A 17,852-nucleotide genomic window follows, 5' to 3' on the forward strand; every position below is an offset into this window, starting at 1 on the left:
TAAACAAAATCAAAGGAACATATTTTATTACAAGAACAACTTGACAGCAATTCATTTTCAAGGAACAAATGAAGTCTTGGTATTGCAGTATTGCTATTTAATACAGACAAATTCCACAATGTCAAGCACTCTTCAGTACATTTATTAAGTCATTGTTTGATAGAAGATAACATCCGCAAATAACGCTTAAACACTGAAATAAATTCAAATGAACATTCAAAATGTATGTTATGATCAGTTTACTTTGTGTTATGCCATTTAGACAAAAAATATGCCATTTTAAAAAAAGATAAAAAGGGAGAGAGAGAAAGTTCTGGAATTTACAAAGCAGCATTTGACAAACAAAAACCAAGCATGTAGAGATGACATGCAACTTTGCACACTAAGATTAAAAAAAATTGCAATCATAGTTGAATTGACAAATTCAATCATTGGCCTATGGTTTTCTTAATGTCACAAACATGTAAAACTACTTGTAAAACCTGCTAACCCATCATGCATGTTTTAATATTTTAAACATATTACATAATTGAACAATTTAATTGAAAATAAAACACATATAGACATCTTTTTTTAAGACCGCTACACGTAAAAGCAATGAAATGAAAAGGTTGATCAGCTTCTCATTGGTCAGAGAAGAGAGAAAATGTACGTTGGCTAATAATGCAAACAGAGCCTTTATGGCAGTGGAGGTTTAAATATGTTGGAACTGTATCTTTGAGCAGTTAAAAGCCTAGGCTGTGTGTAGGTTGGCTCATTCCTGTGTAGTCATCAACAAAACCTTTGACCCTCTTGGATTGGCTATATTCATTGCTGGAGTGTTCCCTTTATATGGCAAATAAATTCAGATTCTGGATCTTTTAAAAGCATAACAGTTTCTGCTGTATTGTCTATTTGGTTGATGTGTGGACATTAATTGGCAAGATAAAACATGTTAAAAGCAAATCTTTTAACAATCAAAATCCAAAGACAAAAATACATGAAAACTTCCTCAGAAATGGTCTCAACTGTCTGCAGAGATTGGATTAGGTCCCTGGAACCTTGTGCATTACTAAACTATGGGCTCTGGCTAAAACCATTAGGATAATCGTGAACCACACTTCTAACACCATTTTTTCATGTATTTTTTATAACTTATTTTGGGCTCTCACTGGCTTTAGATTCTACATCCAGTGTTGTTTTTCACTTAGAGCCCCACCCGTCACTCGAAACCAATTCATAAATAAACAAGACCAACAACATCCCTCCCTGCTTTTCTTCAACTCTACCTACATTCCCATTGACACCTGGTACATAATCCTATACAGAATGTACACTTCGATTCAGTTTACTGAAAGACGTACACACACAAACAAACTCTTTCCACTCGGTTTGTGCCATCCATTTACTGAAAACCCACTGCAGCACAGTCCGTCATTCCACTGTAAAACCATTCATAGCAGTCTTACACGCTCTACAACCCTGTTAAAGTGCCAACACCACAGTCATATCCCTGCCCTGCTCTGTAATTGATCATACCAATAAGGCAAGAGTCTATAGCGGGACAGACATATCCATTACACTATCTATTACTCATGTCCATTCCCCAGATTAAAAAAAACATTCAAGAAAAACCTACACATATTCTTAAGTCATTTCAATAAACCACACAATACATCACAATCAACAATCATCTGCTCCAAACCAGTCTAGCAAAATCAATTGGGGTGGCAGGGTAGCCTAGTGGTTAGAGCGTTGGACTAGTATCCAGAAGGTTGCAAGTTCAAATCCCTGAGCTGACAACATACAAATCTGTCATTCTGCCCCTGAACAGGCAGTTAACCTACTGTTCCTAGGCTGTCATTGAAAATTTGAATTTGTTCTTAACTGACTTGCCTAGTTAAAAAAAAATCTGTGAAGGAATTTCATTCAAATGAGACCATCTTTTTTCAACCACTAGATGTCACTGAATATCCTTTAATGAGAGAGTGGTTTGTCTGTATCGATCATACAAATCCATTGCAAATAATATGGTGCTTTTAAATTAATGTTTTTGGACAATTCTACATTGAGAGAAAAACTGATGGTGATGGAAATGAATTCACACTCAAGAGTGAATGGGTGTTGTTGGGCACCAACGTTCTCAAACCACACTCACACATTTTAAGGCCAAGGGAATTGTCAAGGCATTTCCAACAGCAATATTGCATAGCTATGGCAGCATAAAACCCCATACAGTGAATATTTACACATTTCATAATTCATTTTTGTTATATACACTATACCCACATCTTTATGAAAGTATACATATACATGTACAGTGGCAGGAAAAAGTATGTGAACCCTTTGGAATGATCTGGATTTCTGCATAAATTGGTCAAGAAATTTGATCTGATCTTCATCTAAGTCACAACAATAGACAAATACAGTATGCTTAAACTAATAACACAAAAACAATTATACGTTTTCATGTCTTTATTGAACACCATGTGTAAACATTCACAGTGCAGGGTGGGAAAAGTATGTGAACCCTTGGATTTAATAACTGGTTGACCCTCCTTTAGTAGCAATAAACTCAAACAAACGTTTTCTGTAGTTGCGGATCAGACTTGCACATCGGTCAGGAGGAATTTTGGACCATTCCTCTTCACAAAACTGTTTCCGTTCCACAATATTCTTGGGATGTCTGGTGTGAACTGCTCTCGAGGTCATGCCACAGCATTTCAATCAGTTTGAGGTCAGGACTCTGACTTGGCCATTCCAGAAGGCGTATTTTCTTCTGTTGAAGGCATTCTGTTGTTGATTTACTTCTGTGTTTTGGGTCGTTGTCCTGTTGCATCATCCAACTTCTGTTGAGCTTCAATTGGCGGACAGATAGCCTAACATTCTCCTGCAAAATGTCTTGATAAACATGGGAATTCATTTTTCTGTCAATGATACTGTAGTAAGCTGTCCAGGCTCTGAGGCCTGGTGTGCTGTGCCCTTTTTTCTCCACAGTGTTGTGTGTTCCCTCTAAACAACTCAACTTTAGTTTCATCTGTCCACAGAACTACTGGAACATTCAGGTGCTCTTTTGCATACTTCAGATGTGCAGCAATGTTGTTTTTTGACACCAGTGGCTTCTTCCGTGGGGTCCTCCCTTGAACACCATTCTTGTTTAGTGTTTTACATATCGTAGACTTGTCAACAGAGATGTTAGCATGTTCCAGAAATGTCTGTAAGTCTTTAGCTCACTCTAGGATCTTCTTCTTAACCTCATTAACCATTCTGCGCTGTGCTCTTGCATTCATCTTTGCAGGAAAGCCACTCCTAGGGAGAGTAGCAACAGTGCTGAACTTTCTCCATTCATAGACAATTTCTCATACCGTGGACTGATGAACGTCAAGGCTTTAAGAGATACTTTTGTAACCCTTTCTAGCTTTATACAAGTCAACAATTCTTAATCTTAGGTCTTCTGAGATCTCTTTTGTTCGAGGCATGGCTTCAACGCTTCATGTGAATAGCAAACTCACTTTTTGTGAGTGTTTTTTATATTGCAGAGCAGCTCTAACCAACATCTCCAATCTCATTGATTGGACTCCTGGTTATCAGAGTCCTGACTCCAATTAGCTTTTGGAGAAGTCATTAGCCCAGGGGTTCACATACTTTTTCCAACCTACACTGTGAATGTTTAAATGATGTATTCAATATAGACAAGAAAAATACAATAATTTGTGTATTATTAGTTTAAGCACACTGTGTTTGTCTATTGTTGTGACTTAAGAGGAAGATCAGATCACATTTGTTGACCAATTTAGGTAGAAATCCAAGTAATTCCAAAGAGTTCACATACTTTTTCTTGCAAATGTATATACACATGTACACATTTATGCATATTCATCCACGTTTGTATACATATTTAAGTGCTGATTTCCAAGTTCAGATAACTCTTGATCATTGGAAGTATTCAACATTGCTGTTTCAGTGACAATGACACATAATCATCTTACTCTTACCCCAAACTGCAGTTAACACATAGAAAATGCTTTGTATATTTTCACACTTAAAACTCAAAAAACAAACATCACTCAATCATGGCCATCTGGATTGGCAGTGAGAAAGTGACATCATACATGTATGGCAATGAACAACTCAGGATGCAGGGGGTTGGTGGCGGAAGGTGAGTAGCAGTGCACATATGGAATATGTACTGTGTATAAAGTCCAAAAGACTGTTATTTGTGAACATTGTAAAGTATCGTAATTGTTTTATATATGAGTCCAATACAGATTATATCTGTAAAGATGTCCACAGAAGGGGGGGTAACTAGCAGAGGGTGAGTGGCAGTATGGAGAATGAGAGCAAGAAAGTATCTTTTACAGCGCGGCTTGCCTCACCAGTATTTTAACAATCAAAGCGGACAGAGATGCTGTGGCATACACCGTCCACTAGAGGGAGCCAGTCCAGTTGACTTGATGGCGCTTGTGATTCACTGCTCCTGCCTGGGGTTCTTTCCTCTTCCTCAGCCCTGGCACTTCTTCATGCCCCTCAGCGATGCATATGACAGCACATATGTTTTTTTCTCTCTCTCTCTCTCTCTCTCTGTATGGCAGCAAAACACGGGGCTTTCAAGACAGCTGCCTGCCTTGTATTAGACACTTTATGATTCATCAAAACATCCCCATAATTACAAAGAAACCATTCAACTTAAACAATAGCCTTAGATTCTGGATTGCTCCTTTGGAAATAAATAATTTGGTTTTGAGTGCAAAGAATAGAATGGGATAGTGAAACCCTGACCAATATAGACAGGAAAGGGCCTAAGTGACTAAAAGAGTGAGTGTGCATGCGACTGTGACATGTTCTATAAAAATAGTCTGCAGCCCGGTTTCCAGTCTTTTAGACAGTAGTCAGTTTTAATTTGACAACAAACTGTTCTGTATCAGCATCATCATGATGAGTAAGTTGTGTGTTACATCCAGGCCTCAGTGTCCAGGCTGCTCCCTGACTCTACAGAGTAGGTGCAGTCCCTGCTTCCCATGGCGGTGGAGCATGACTGGGGGTGGATTAGGTCGCCGAAGGCCTGGTGCAGGGCCTTGCGTGAGGCTGGGTGGCTGTTGGAATGTGAGCTCTGAGGGGACTGTGGAGGAGTAGGGGTATGGAGAGGGGTGAGGTTGCCCATGGCCTCCAGGTCTCTGTAGCTGACTGGGGTGGGGATACGTGACGGGCTGTTCTCTGGCCGGTTGTCTGTACGGGGCCTGACTCTCGGCCTCAGCTTGAGCTTGTAGATGGAAGGCATCCTGTCAGCCTTCTTACCTACCCTCTTCGGCCGGAGGACCACACCTCCATCAACAGCATCCCTATTGGCTAGGGGAGGAGGTGGAGGAGGAGAGGACTCTGAGCGTGATTCACTCAGGCTGAAGCACATGGAGGAGCTTTCACTGGAGGAGTCTTCCTGGAAGGAGCAGTCCTCAGAGGGGGGAAGGGGGATGGGTGAGGGACAAGACTCTGGGGGAGGGAGGTCCTCGTTGGGGTCTCCATCCTCCAGGTCATAGGGGAGGCTTGGTTGTTGATCCTCCAGAGGGACGTCTCCCTCAGGCCCTGAGCCCCAGCCCAGCTGACCCTGCTGGCTCTCCATCAGCACCTCTGCTGGAGCACCACTGACATGGCCCACATTCATGCTCCTGGGGTTGAAAGGAAGTTGTGAGGGGGTATGGCTGAGAGCTATGCCCAGCTCTGAGTCTCTCTGGCCAGGGAAGGAGGACAGGAGCTCCATGGAACTGGAGATGGCAGGGAGCTTCCTGAGACCTCCACCTCGCCCGCTCCAGCGCACTGGTTCTGTGTGCCCACCGTTAGATAATCCGCCTGGGCTATGGCCATGCAGTGGGGCCAGGGTATTCTCTAGTCTTCCACAGGAATGTGGGTTAGTTCTCTTGGACTCCCGGAGGTCAGGCAGAGCTCCTACTTTCCCCCCCACGTTGATTGAGGAGGTGGAGGAGTTGGAGGAGGAGTAGGCTGAGTCAGTAACGTTAGGGTCAGCAGAGGCAGGTGTGGGGAGGTTTTGGGCCCCAACCCCCTGTTGTGGATGTGAGGAGGCGGGCAGCTGAAGGCTGCCCCCCCCTTTTGGTCTACTGGGCCCCACTTTGCCCTGCCCTGTGTTAGCCAGGAACTCAGCCTCGAAGCTGCGGTACAGGTCCTGCTCCTTCTGGGGGTCCAGATTGGGCAGCATCTGGAACTTATAGCCTAGCCCCTCCTCCTCGGGCTTCTGCCGCTCAGAGCCGGCCAACCCCCTGTGGCCATGCCCATTGGAGCGAGGGCCGTGGGAGGTTCGAGGGGAGCGGGGTCCATGCCCATGGTAGTGAGAGGAGCGGGGGGAAGTGGAGTGTGGAGAGCGTCGGCCTGCCTGGGAGACTGGGGGCAGCAGCCTACTCTTCCCTACTGAGGGGGAGCGTGGAGCGGGGGGCCTGGGAGCCACCATAGTCTTCTTACTGGGGCTGCTGCTCTGAAGTCCTTTGATAGGCGAATTAGAGCAGGAGGACGATTGTCTCCTGGAGAAACCTCCACTGATTCTGGGGGAGGCAGGGGGTAGTTGTTTGGCCCTCAGCTCCTCTCGTCTGTCAGAGGATGGGGGCTGAGAGGCCCCGTGACGGGGACAGGATCCAGGGCTGGCATCGTTGGTTCGACTCCGGCTGGGCATCTTTCCCTGGCTGTGGGAACGCGGGGCCTGGAGCCTGCGGGGGCCTTCGGGCCCCAGAGAGCGGCCCCTGTCCCCACGACTGGTCCTGAGCCCGTCAGAGGGGCCCTGTGGGGGGCTGGGTTTGAGGATGGTGGCAGGGGCAGGGCGTTCCCGAGAGTGGCTGCGTGCGCGGGGCATTGGGGGGCACAGGGCTGGGATCTGACCTCCTCCTCCTCCTCCAGGCCTTTCGATCAAATGCTTCCCCTCCTTCCTGTTGACCAGCAGGACCACCTCCTCTCCGGAGCGACGGGTGCCTCCCAGAGAGAAGCGGCCTCCCCCTGTCCCTCCTCCTCCCTTAGAGGAGGCTGTAGAGGAGTCGCTGTCCCCTGATAGACGGCGGGTCACTGGCATCAATGACGAGTCCTTAGACCTGCAGAACACAGAGGGAGGAATACAGACAGTTATTTATAGTTATCTTTGATTTATTTCTGGCCTTGGTACATTTTATCATTGGAATAAAATAAATATCACATTATAACCTTTTGAACATTCATAACACTTTGAGAAAAACAACATGCTCAGAGCCCATTTTCCATCCGAGCACCAAAGTGTCTGTGCGTCTGCCTCCCCCCCACTCCCCTGGCCCCGACAGGTTTACAGTAAACACCATCCACCTCCAGTCCATGATGGGACCTGTGACCTTCAGGGATCATGAGGATCATGCTGCCTACCTTGACTGACACACGTAGGGTTTGGTGCTTCTCGGAAACACTGGGCTGGATCAGGCTCAGGGATTACAGGGAAGATGAGAGCAAGTGGGGGCAGGATTATAGGCCTTGTGGATTTACTGACCCCACACACCCTCAGAGAGCGCTGCCTGCACTCCCAGAGCTCACCACACCACTCCACTGTCACACACCAGTGGGGCTCTCAGGACAATTTACCATCCGAGACAGGATACCATTGACTTACAGTAAGATAGGAACACAATCAGTAGAGCTCTGTAGCAGTGGCCACAACAGCAACATGATAGACATGTGCTCTCTGGCAATATCCTGTATTAACCTCTTACTCCTACCCGACACGCAGGCGTCCCATCTAGACATCTGGAAATGCAAATGCGCTATGCTAAATGCTAATAGCACTCGTTAAAACTCAAACATTCATTAAAATACACATGCAGGGTACTGAATTAAAGCTACACTCGTTGTGAATCCAGCCAACAAGTCAGATTTTTAAAATGCTTTTCGGCGAAAGCATGAGAAGCTATTATCTGATAGCATGTAACACCCCAAAAGACCCGCAGGGGAAGTAAACAAAATAATTAGCATAGTCGGCGCTACACAAAACACACAAATAAAATATAAAACATTCATTACCTTTGACAATCTTCTTTGTTGGCACTCCTAGATGTCCCATAAACATCACTATTGGGTCTTTTTTTCGTTTAAATCGGTCCATATATAGCCTAGATATCGATCTATGAAGAATGTGTGACCAAGGAAAAAAATAGCGTTTTATAACGTAACGTCATTTTTTTAAATTAAAAAAGTTGACGATAAACTTTCACAAAACACTTCGAAATACTTTTGTAATGCAACTTTAGGTATTAGTAAACGTTAATAATCGATCAAATTGATCACGAGAGGTATATTCTATAGCTGTATGTCTGGAAATAATGTCCGGGTAAATCTCAACCAAAATATCCGGTCGGAGACCGGAAGAAATGCGCTGCCTCCGTTTGACCAAGAAACAAATCCTAGGCAAATGACAAGACTGTTGACATCGTGTGGAAGCTGTAGGTATTGCAACCTCGGCCCCATTTAATGTGGTTCACATTCAACAATAGGTTCAAGTCGCGCATGGATATATCTTCCCAATTTCAGTGATCAGATTTTCCTGCGCTTTTCGATGAAACACACATTCTGTTATAGTCACAGCCATGATTTAACCAGTTTTATAAACGTCTGAGTGTTTTCTATCCACACATACTAATCATATGCATATACTATATTCCTGGCATGAGTAGCAGGGCGCTGAAATGTTGCGCGATTTTTAACAGAATGTTCGAAAAAGTAGGGGGTAGGAGTAACAGGTTTTAAACATGAACTTTATCCGCTTTCTTTATTGACATTCTTTAGGTAACCACTTCTATAATGCTCTGTGAAACCATAGCAAACAACCAAGAAATTATTATTGCACATTATATAAACAGGGCTCAATAACTATGAGTGACCAGATTTGACATTTTTATAAAAAATGTACTGTCATTTAAAAATAATGACTTAGTCAAACAAATATTGACTTTGGAATGACAGCATTCTGAAGGCTTGAAATAACGAAGCACATGGGGTTTTCCCTCCAGATTAGCCCACCTGAGACCTACTTCCTGGGGGGAGCAACAGGGTCTGGGGGGTCGACATTCAGATGAAACCTTATCTAGTCTGGTGCATTTGGAGGTGCTGACCCTGAAGGGGTTAACCTGCACCAGGGCCTGTTGCCATGACGCCATCACTCACTCCGGATACTCAACCACTCATTGGCCATGAGCCAAATTAAACAAGCCCATAGGCTTTCATCGTCTTGATCATTGGCCTCTCCACACACTGACGTATGAGGGAGGTATGTAAAGACCAACAACACTCAATGGACCTTATGTGGAGAGCTGAAGGATTTCACTCTCTTTACTAACCAGAAAAGTTTTATAGGCCATAAAATACCAACACTCTGACTGTCGTGTCATTTCCGTGAGAGAAAGCAGAAAAGGGGAGAGATGTGTTTTTCCTCCAGTACAGTCAACAAGCACCCTAATTCTATCCATCAGCCCTGGGCCTTGGAAAGAGAGAACATAAACATCAACAATTGCAACACTGTTGGATGTTGAATCCCATCTAAATTCAGGCAGTTATTAGTGTAATTAATGGAGCCATAGGAAAGGAGGGAGAAGAGGGGTCGAGAGGGAGGGGGAGGGAGGGAGGTGACAGCAGCAATCAAGGTTCCAGTCTGGCCACCAGGAGGCAGAGTGGTATGGCTGGTAGGGCAGGACTGTGTCAGCGCAATGTCACATTAGATTAGGAAAATCTGCTTTGTGTAATCTGTCGCTTCCTAGTTTTGTGTGCTGTGTTTGTGTGTGGATGGGTGTGTTGTGTGGATGGGTGTTTTGTGTGTGTGGATGGGTGGGTGGGTGGGTGGTGAAAAGTGGATCAGTGCTGGTGATGCAGACAAAGATGATGAAGTGTCATTAGCACAACACAACTCACTTGAGAGGGTTGAAGTGTCGAGGTTCTGAGCGGTCCCGTGGTGGCCGTGGTAGCAGGGGGGTGCGTCCTGAGTTGGAGTCGAGCTCCGTGGGGAGGGAGGGGTGGTGGGAGCGGCCAGGCCGGGTGGACGAGGGGGCACACAGAGGCTCCAGGCCCTGGGAACGTCTGTCAGGCGGCTTATAGGGGGCAATGCCCTCATTACGCCAGTGTGGGCCTGGGCTGGTGGAGCGGGAGGAGTGGGCGCTGGAGGACTTGCTGTGGGCACCTTGCCCACTGGCTTTGGCCTGGTGATACCGGTGAGCTGCAAGTAACAAGAACAGACACAATACCACAATATTAGTAAGGCTTAGGTTCCATACCATGGATAATAACAACAACTGTGCAGATTACTCCAGCATCAGACAGACAACAGTCAGTATAGAAATAGAATAGAATAGATTGAGTGTTGATCCAGGGATCAACATAGCATGGGCCTCTCACAACTGGTGGCAGTCTCAGAGCATATGCACTTCTTATGATTTATGACTGCAGGAGATGAAGCAACTGAGGAATGAGATGAATCATTTAAGGCATGATGATCTTGACTTTGGAGTGGACCTACAGTTCATAACCTGAAGACCTGTAAATACATGTCATATCTAGGAAGTTGAGGAGATCATGGGCTAGAAATGCAACACCAAGCATTACTTCAGTGCAAGCATTACTACAGCCTCAGTCAGCTGTCCAGACACAAGGCCACTGACATCATCAGTCTGGCAGTGTGGACTCATGGAGAAGGAAGAGCTTGTTTACCCACAGGGTTTAAAGCCCTGACACCAGGCATTATTCCACTACTGCCTGCCTACCACGCAAGGGTAAACATTAAGTGATATGAATGGTTATGGCAGCCGTCAGGTCAGGTTTACGAGGGCGTGATAAGGGCTTTATGACAGTGGAGGATGCTGAGAGGAGGACGGCTCATAATAATGGCTGGAACGGAGCAATTGGAATGGCATCAAACCATGTGTTTGATGTATTTGATAGCATTCCAATAATTCCGCTCCAGCCATTACCAGAAACCCGTCCTCCCTAATTAAGGTGCCACCAACCTCATGTACTTTATGAGTAAGGTGTAATGTTGTATGAAAGGCCTTTTTTCACCTTTATTTAACCAGGTAGGCTAGTTGAGAACAAGTTCTCATTTACAACTGCGACCTGGCCAAGATAAAGCAAAGCAGTTCAACACATGCAACAACAGAGTTACACATGGAATAAAACAAACATACAGTCAATAATACAGTAAAAAAAAGAAACAAAATCTATATACATTGTGTGCAAATGAGGTAAAATAAGGGAGGTAAGGCAATAAATAGGCCATGGTGGCGAAGTAATTACAATATAGCAATTAAAAACTGGAATGGTAGATGTGCAGAAGATGAATGTGCAAGTATAGATACTGGGGTGCAAAGGAGCAAAATAAATAAATACAGTATGGGGATGAGGTAGTTGGATGGGCTATTTTACAGATGGGCTATGTACAGGTGCAGTGATCTGTGAACTGCTCTGACAGCTGGTGCATAAAGCGAGTGAGGGAGATATGTGTCTCCAGATTCAGTGATTTTTGCAGTTTGTTCCAGTCATTGGCAGCAAAGAACTGGAAGGAAAGGCTGCCAAAGGAGGAATTGGCTTTGGGGGTGACCAGTGAGATATACCTGCTGGAGCACATGCTACGGGTTGGTGCTGCTATGGTGACCAGTGAGCTGAGATAAGGTGAGACTTTACCTAGCAAAGACTTGTAGATGACCTGGAGCCAGTGGGTTTGGCGACGAGTATGAAGCGAGGGCCAGCCAACGAGAGCGTACAGATTGCAGTGGTGGGTAGTATATGGGACTTTGGTGACAAAACGGATGGCACTGTGATAGACCGCATCCAATTTATTGAGTAGAGTGTTGGAGGCTATTTTGTAAATGACATCGCCGAAGTCGAGGATCGGTAGGATGGTCAGTTTTACGAGGGTATGTTTAGCAGCATGAGTGAAGGATGCTTTGTTGTGAAATCGGAAGCCGGTTCTAGATTTAATTTTGTATTGAACATGTTTAATGTGAGTCTGGAAGGAGAGTTTACAGTCTAACCAGACACCTAGGTATTTGTAGTTGTCCACATATTCTAAGTCAGAACAGTCCCGAGTAGCGATGCTAGACGGGCAGGCAGGTGCGGGCAGCGATCGGTTGAAGAGCATGCATTTAGTTTTACTTGCATTTAAGAGCAGTTGGAGGCCACGGAAGGAGAGTTGTCTGGCATTGAAGCTCATCTGGAGGTTAATTAACACAGTGTCCAAAGAAGGGCCAGAAGTATACAGAATGGTGTCGTCTGCGTAGAGGTGGATCAGAGAATCGCCAGCAGCAAGAGCGACATCATTGATGTATACAGAGAAGAGAGTCGGTGTCACGACTTCCGCCGAAGTCGGCTCCTTTCCTTGTTCGGGCCGCGTTCGGCGATCGACGTCACCGGCTTTCTAGCCATCGCCGCTCCATTTTTCATATATCCATTTGTCTTGTCTTGTTTAGATGCACACCTGATTTTCAATTCCACAATCAATCTACTTGTATTTAACCTTCTGTTTCCCATCATGTTTTGTGTGTAATTGTTTTCATGTCAAGTGATGTTCGTTAAGCGCTTTACTTTATTGTTCTGTTTTTTTGAGCGTGTTTGTTTTTGTTGTGCTCTCGGTTTGGAACTATAATAAAGTGTGCTTTAATTATCATACTCTGCTCTCCTGCACCTGACTTCGCCTTCATACACAGCCTGACAGTCAGCCCGAGAATTGAACACTGTGGCACCCCCATAGAGACTGCTAGAGGTCCGGACAGCAGACCCTCCGATTTGACACACTGAACTCTATCAGAGAAGTAGTTGGTGAACCAGGCGAGGCAATCATTTGAGAAACCAAGGCTGTCGAGTCTGCCGATGAGGATGTGGTGATTGACAGAGTCAAAAGCCTTGGCCAGATCAATGAATACGGCTGCACAGTAATGTTTCTTATCGATGGCGGTTAAGATATCGTTTAGGACCTTGAGCGTGGCTGAGGTGCACCCATTACCAGCTCTGAAACCAGATTGCATAGCAGAGAAGGTATGGTGAGATTCGAAATGGTCGGTAATCTGTTTGTTGACTTGGCTTTCGAAGACCTTAGAAAGGCATGGTAGGATAGATATAGGTCTGTAGCAGTTTGGGTCAAGAGTGTCCCCCTTTGAAGAGGGGATGACCGCAGCTGCTTTCCAATCTTTGGGAATCTCAGACGACACGAAAGAGAGGTTGAACAGGCTAGTAATAGGGGTGGCAACAATTTCGGCAGATAATTTTAGAAAGAAAGGGTCCAGATTGTCTAGCCCGGCTGATTTGTAGGGGTCCAGATTTTGCAGCTCTTTCAGAACATCAGCTGAACGGATTTGGGAGAAGGAGAAATGGGGAAGGCTTGGGCGAGTTGCTGTTGGTGGTGCAGTGCTGTTGACCGGGGTAGGAGTAGCCAGGTGGAAAGCATGGCCAGCCGTAAAAAAATGCTTATTGAAATTCTCAATTATGGTGGATTTATCAGTGGTGACAGTGTTTCCTATCTTCAGTGCAGTGGGCAGCTGGGAGGAGGTGTTCTTATTCTCCATGGACTTTACAGTGTCCCAGAACTTTTTTGAATTAGTGTTGCAGGAAGCAAATTTCTGCTTGAAAAAGCTAGCCTTGGCTTTTCTAACTGCCTGTGTATAATGGTTTCTAGCTTCCCTGAACAGCTGCATATCACGGGGGCTGTTCGATGCTAATGCAGAACGCCATAGGATGTTTTTGTGTTGGTTAAGGGCAGTCAGGTCTGGGGAGAACCAAGGGCTATATCTGTTCCTGGTTCAACATTTCTTGAATGGGGCATGTTTATTTAAGATGGTTAGGAAGGCATTTAAAAAAAATATCCAGGCATCCTCTACTGACGAGATGAGATCAATATCCTTCCAGGATACCCCGGCCAGATCGATTAGAAAAGCCTGCTCGCTGAAGTGTTTCAGGGAGCGTTTTACAGTGATGAGTGGAGGTCGTTTGACCGCTGACCCATTACGGATGCAGGCAATGAGGCAGTGATCGCTGAGATCTTGGTTGAAGACAGCAGAGGTGTATTTAGAGGGGAAGTTGGTTAGGATGATATCTATGAGGGTGCCCATGTTTAAGGCTTTGGGGAGGTACCTGGTAGGTTCATTGATAATTTGTGTGAGATTGAGGGCATCAAGTTTAGATTGAAGGATGGCTGGGGTGTTAAGCATGTTCCAGTTTAGGTCGCCTAGCAGCACAAGCTCTGAAGATAGATGGGGGGCAATCAGTTCACATATGGTGTCCAGAGCACAGCTGGGGGCAGAGGGTGGTCTATAGCAGGCGGCAACGGTGAGAGACTTGTTTTTAGAGAGGTGGATTTTTAAAAGTAGAAGTTCAAATTGTTTGGGTACAGACCTGGATAGTAGGACAGAACTCTGCAGGCTATCTTTGCAGTAGATTGCAACACCGCCCCCTTTGGCAGTTCTATCTTGTCTGAAAATGTTGTAGTTTGGAATTAAAATTTCAGAATTTTTGGTGGTCTTCCTAAGCCAGGATTCAGACACAACTAGAACATCCGGGTTGGCAGAGTGTGCTAAAGCAGTGAATAGAACAAACTTAGGGAGGAGGCTTCTAATGTTAACATGCATGAAACCAAGGCTATTACGGTTACAGAAGTCGTCAAAAGAGAGCGCCTGGGGAATAGGAGTGGAGCTAGGCACTGCAGGGCCTGGATTCACCTCTACATCGCCAGAGGAACATAGGAGGAGTAGAATAAGGGTGCGGCTAAAAGCAATAAGAATTGGTCGTCTAGAACGTCTGGAACAGAGAGTAAAAGGAGGTTTCTGGGGGCGATAAAATAGCATCAAGGTATAATGTACAGACAAGGGTATGGTAGGATGTGAATACAGTGGAGGTAAACCTAGGTATTGAGTGATGAAGAGAGAGATATTGTCTCTAGAAACATCATTGAAACCAGGATATGTCATTGCATGTGTGGGTGGTGGAACTAATAGGTTGGATAAGGTATAGTGAGCAGGACTAGAGGCTCTACAGTGAAATAAGCCAATAAACACTAACCAGAACAGCAATGGACAAGACATATTGACATTAAGGAGAGGCATGCTTAGTCGAGTGATCAAAAGGGTCCAGTGAGTGGAGAGGTTGGTTGGGGGTCACGGCGATTTAGACAGCTAGCCAGGCCATCGGTAGCAAGCTACTGTTATTAGCCACCTCTTGCGTTCCATCAGTAGATTAGTGGGGTTCCGTGTGGTAGAGGGGATTAATCCAAATCACACAACAACAACAAAAATAAAAACAATAGATATAGTTATAGAGGCCCAAGAAGAAAACATAATAATAATATAAATAAATTGTCCGATTTTCTATTCAGATAGCAGCTGGTAAGACAGCTAACGGTTAGCAGGCCGCAGATGGGCGTTCAGGTAACGTTGCGACGGAGGAGCCAGCCGGATAACTCCTTCGGGTAGATAACGTCGGCAGTCCAGTTGTGAAGGCCCGGTGGGGCTCCGCGTAGGCAGTAAAACGGGTCCGGATAGGTGACTGCAGCCCAGGAGTGATTGATGGAACTCAGGAGTGATTGACGGAGCTGGCTAGCTCCGGAATAATTGATGTTTGGATAGCAGCTAGCTAGCTGTGAGATCCAGGTATGAATGTCCAGAGAGCAGTTGAAATCCAGGGAGATGGAGAGAAAAATTGGTCCGGTATGTTCCGTTCCGAGCCGCGCTGCGCCGTACAAAACTGGCGATAGATTTTCGAGCTAAAGGATAGCTGATGACCACAAACCGTGGTTAGCTGAATACTAACGATTTGCCAGTAAAGAAGCTAACTAGCTTCTGAACTAGCTTCTGATTAGCTTCTGGATTAGCTTCTGGGCTAGCTTCTGGCTAGCTCCTGGCTAGCTTCTGGCTAGTTTCTGGCTAGCTTCTTGGAGTTTCTGGCTAGCTTCATGGAGGATTACAGATTTGAGGTAAATAATACTTTTTTATAAATAGGTGAGGCGGGTTGCAGGAGATTGTTTTGAAGATGAGTTGATGGAAAATAAAAATAAAATGTATGTGAAAAAAGTTGTAAATATATATATATACGGGACACGACAAGACGAGGACAAAAGACGTCTGAACTGCTATGCCATCTTGAAAAACGAGATGGTAATTCTATGGTAACTAGCACTATGGTAAAACCATGTTAGCACTATGATAACACTATAGTAGCACAATAGGTAACACTATGGTAGCACTATAGTAGTAACACTATAGTAACAATATAGTAGCACTATGGTAACACTATGGTAAAACCATGTTAGTACTATGATAACACTATGGCAGCACTATATTAACACTATGGTAACACTATGGTAAGTAGCACTATGGTAGCCCTATGGTAACACTATAGTAGCACTATGGTAACACTATGATAGCACTATGGTAGAAATATGATAACACTATGGTAGCACTATAGTAACACTATGGTAGGAATATAATAACACTGTGATATCACTATGGTAACACTATGGTAGAAATACGATAACACTATGGTAGAAATATGATAACACTATGGTAGAAATATGATAACACTATGGTAACACTATGAATACTGTGTGTGTGAATGTACTGTAGTTATGTCAAAGGAACCAATCTCATAATCCCCGGGTTGCATAACCCTTACAGTGTAAACTTGTGTACCACTCCTGACCTGAGTTATATCACATAACCTGCTCAAATGGATACAATGTAAACCAATTGTGAGCCCCATACAGACTGAGAATGAGATGCAATAGAGTACAATATAATACAATACAACTCAGTGACTATAAAGTGTAAATGGATGGTTGTTTGGGAAGGGGTGACCTCACCGAAGGCGGCACAGCGGCAGGGGTCATGCTTGTCCAGATAGTGTTCTAATGTGTCCCATCCCCCGCCCACACGCACCATCACATGAGTACGTAGGACCTGAGGAGAGAGAGAGAGACAAGGTTACAACACTGACAAACATAGCATTCATTCACATATGCACTCTCATAATGAAGACTAGAGAGAGAGAGTTGATACTATGAAGCTTAGTGCACACACATGTACAAACACACAACTAAGCGCACATACACAACCACTCGGTCACACACATACACACAAAAGCACACACACTGTTTAAAAAACCGAAGTGATGTTTAAACCCAGTGACATGGTGCGATACCACACAGACCGCAGATCAAGTCAATAGATATGTAAATCCTACAAGTGGGGCAGCATGCTGAGCGCTTGGTCCTGAGTCCCTGTCCCCAAAGTTAGGTAACACTCCCATCAGATGCACTCCTGCTCGTGCCAATGCCTCCTCCCCCTTCCACATGACCCCCAGCTGCTGCCATTATGACCACTGTTCATCACCATGCCAACACAATTAAAAGGAGAGAGGAAAACAAGAGGCACACTGCTATGAAAGACACTCTCCTTTTCTCTCCTCTCTTCCCGTCAGCTGGCTTCCCCATGCTTTCAGAGTGGGGGAGTGACATCTCATCCTTCCCCTCCTCTCTGCTACGATTTCAGCTATTAGAGACGAGAGGAGGGTGAGAGAGAGAAGAATGGGGGATAGGAAAAGAGAGGAGAGCTCTGCACATTGAGGCAAAGAAGCCCAGAGTATGAAGAGATAGTGTCTCTATCTCTCTCTCCCCTGCAGGCAGACGTGTTCCTCACAGCAGAGAGGGAGGCTGTATATTTAGCTTGATGTGATGGTCCCGTGGATGCAGCCACGCCGGCCTGCCTCCTCTCTGGGTTGTGTAACCACTGCTGCCAGCCACATGTTTCATTTAGGGGCTGTGGCCGTGTCTCTGCGGCCAGGCCAGGACACGAGGGTGCATCGGTGTGTGAGCTGGAGCTGGCAGTGAGCCAGGCTGC

General features: G+C 45.1%; 1 protein-coding gene across 2 annotated transcripts in view; it reads right to left on the reverse strand.

Moving 5' to 3' along the window:
• Nucleotides 1-17,852, reverse strand: part of LOC115111653 (GAS2-like protein 2) — a 44,063-nt gene continuing 26,211 nt past the window's right edge. For both annotated transcript variants that reach the window (XM_029637959.2, XM_065011598.1), the window contains 3 exons: nt 16,817-16,913; nt 9,895-10,195; nt 1-7,064 (listed from right to left, as the gene is read on the reverse strand). In XM_029637959.2, coding sequence (XP_029493819.1) covers nt 4,931-7,064; nt 9,895-10,195; nt 16,817-16,913 — 2,532 coding nt within the window. In that variant the 3' untranslated portion in view covers nt 1-4,930. The remainder of the gene's footprint in view (nt 7,065-9,894; nt 10,196-16,816; nt 16,914-17,852) is intronic.

Source organism: Oncorhynchus nerka, linkage group LG27, assembly GCF_034236695.1.
Source record: "Oncorhynchus nerka isolate Pitt River linkage group LG27, Oner_Uvic_2.0, whole genome shotgun sequence".
Classification (NCBI taxonomy): Eukaryota; Metazoa; Chordata; class Actinopteri; order Salmoniformes; family Salmonidae; genus Oncorhynchus; species Oncorhynchus nerka.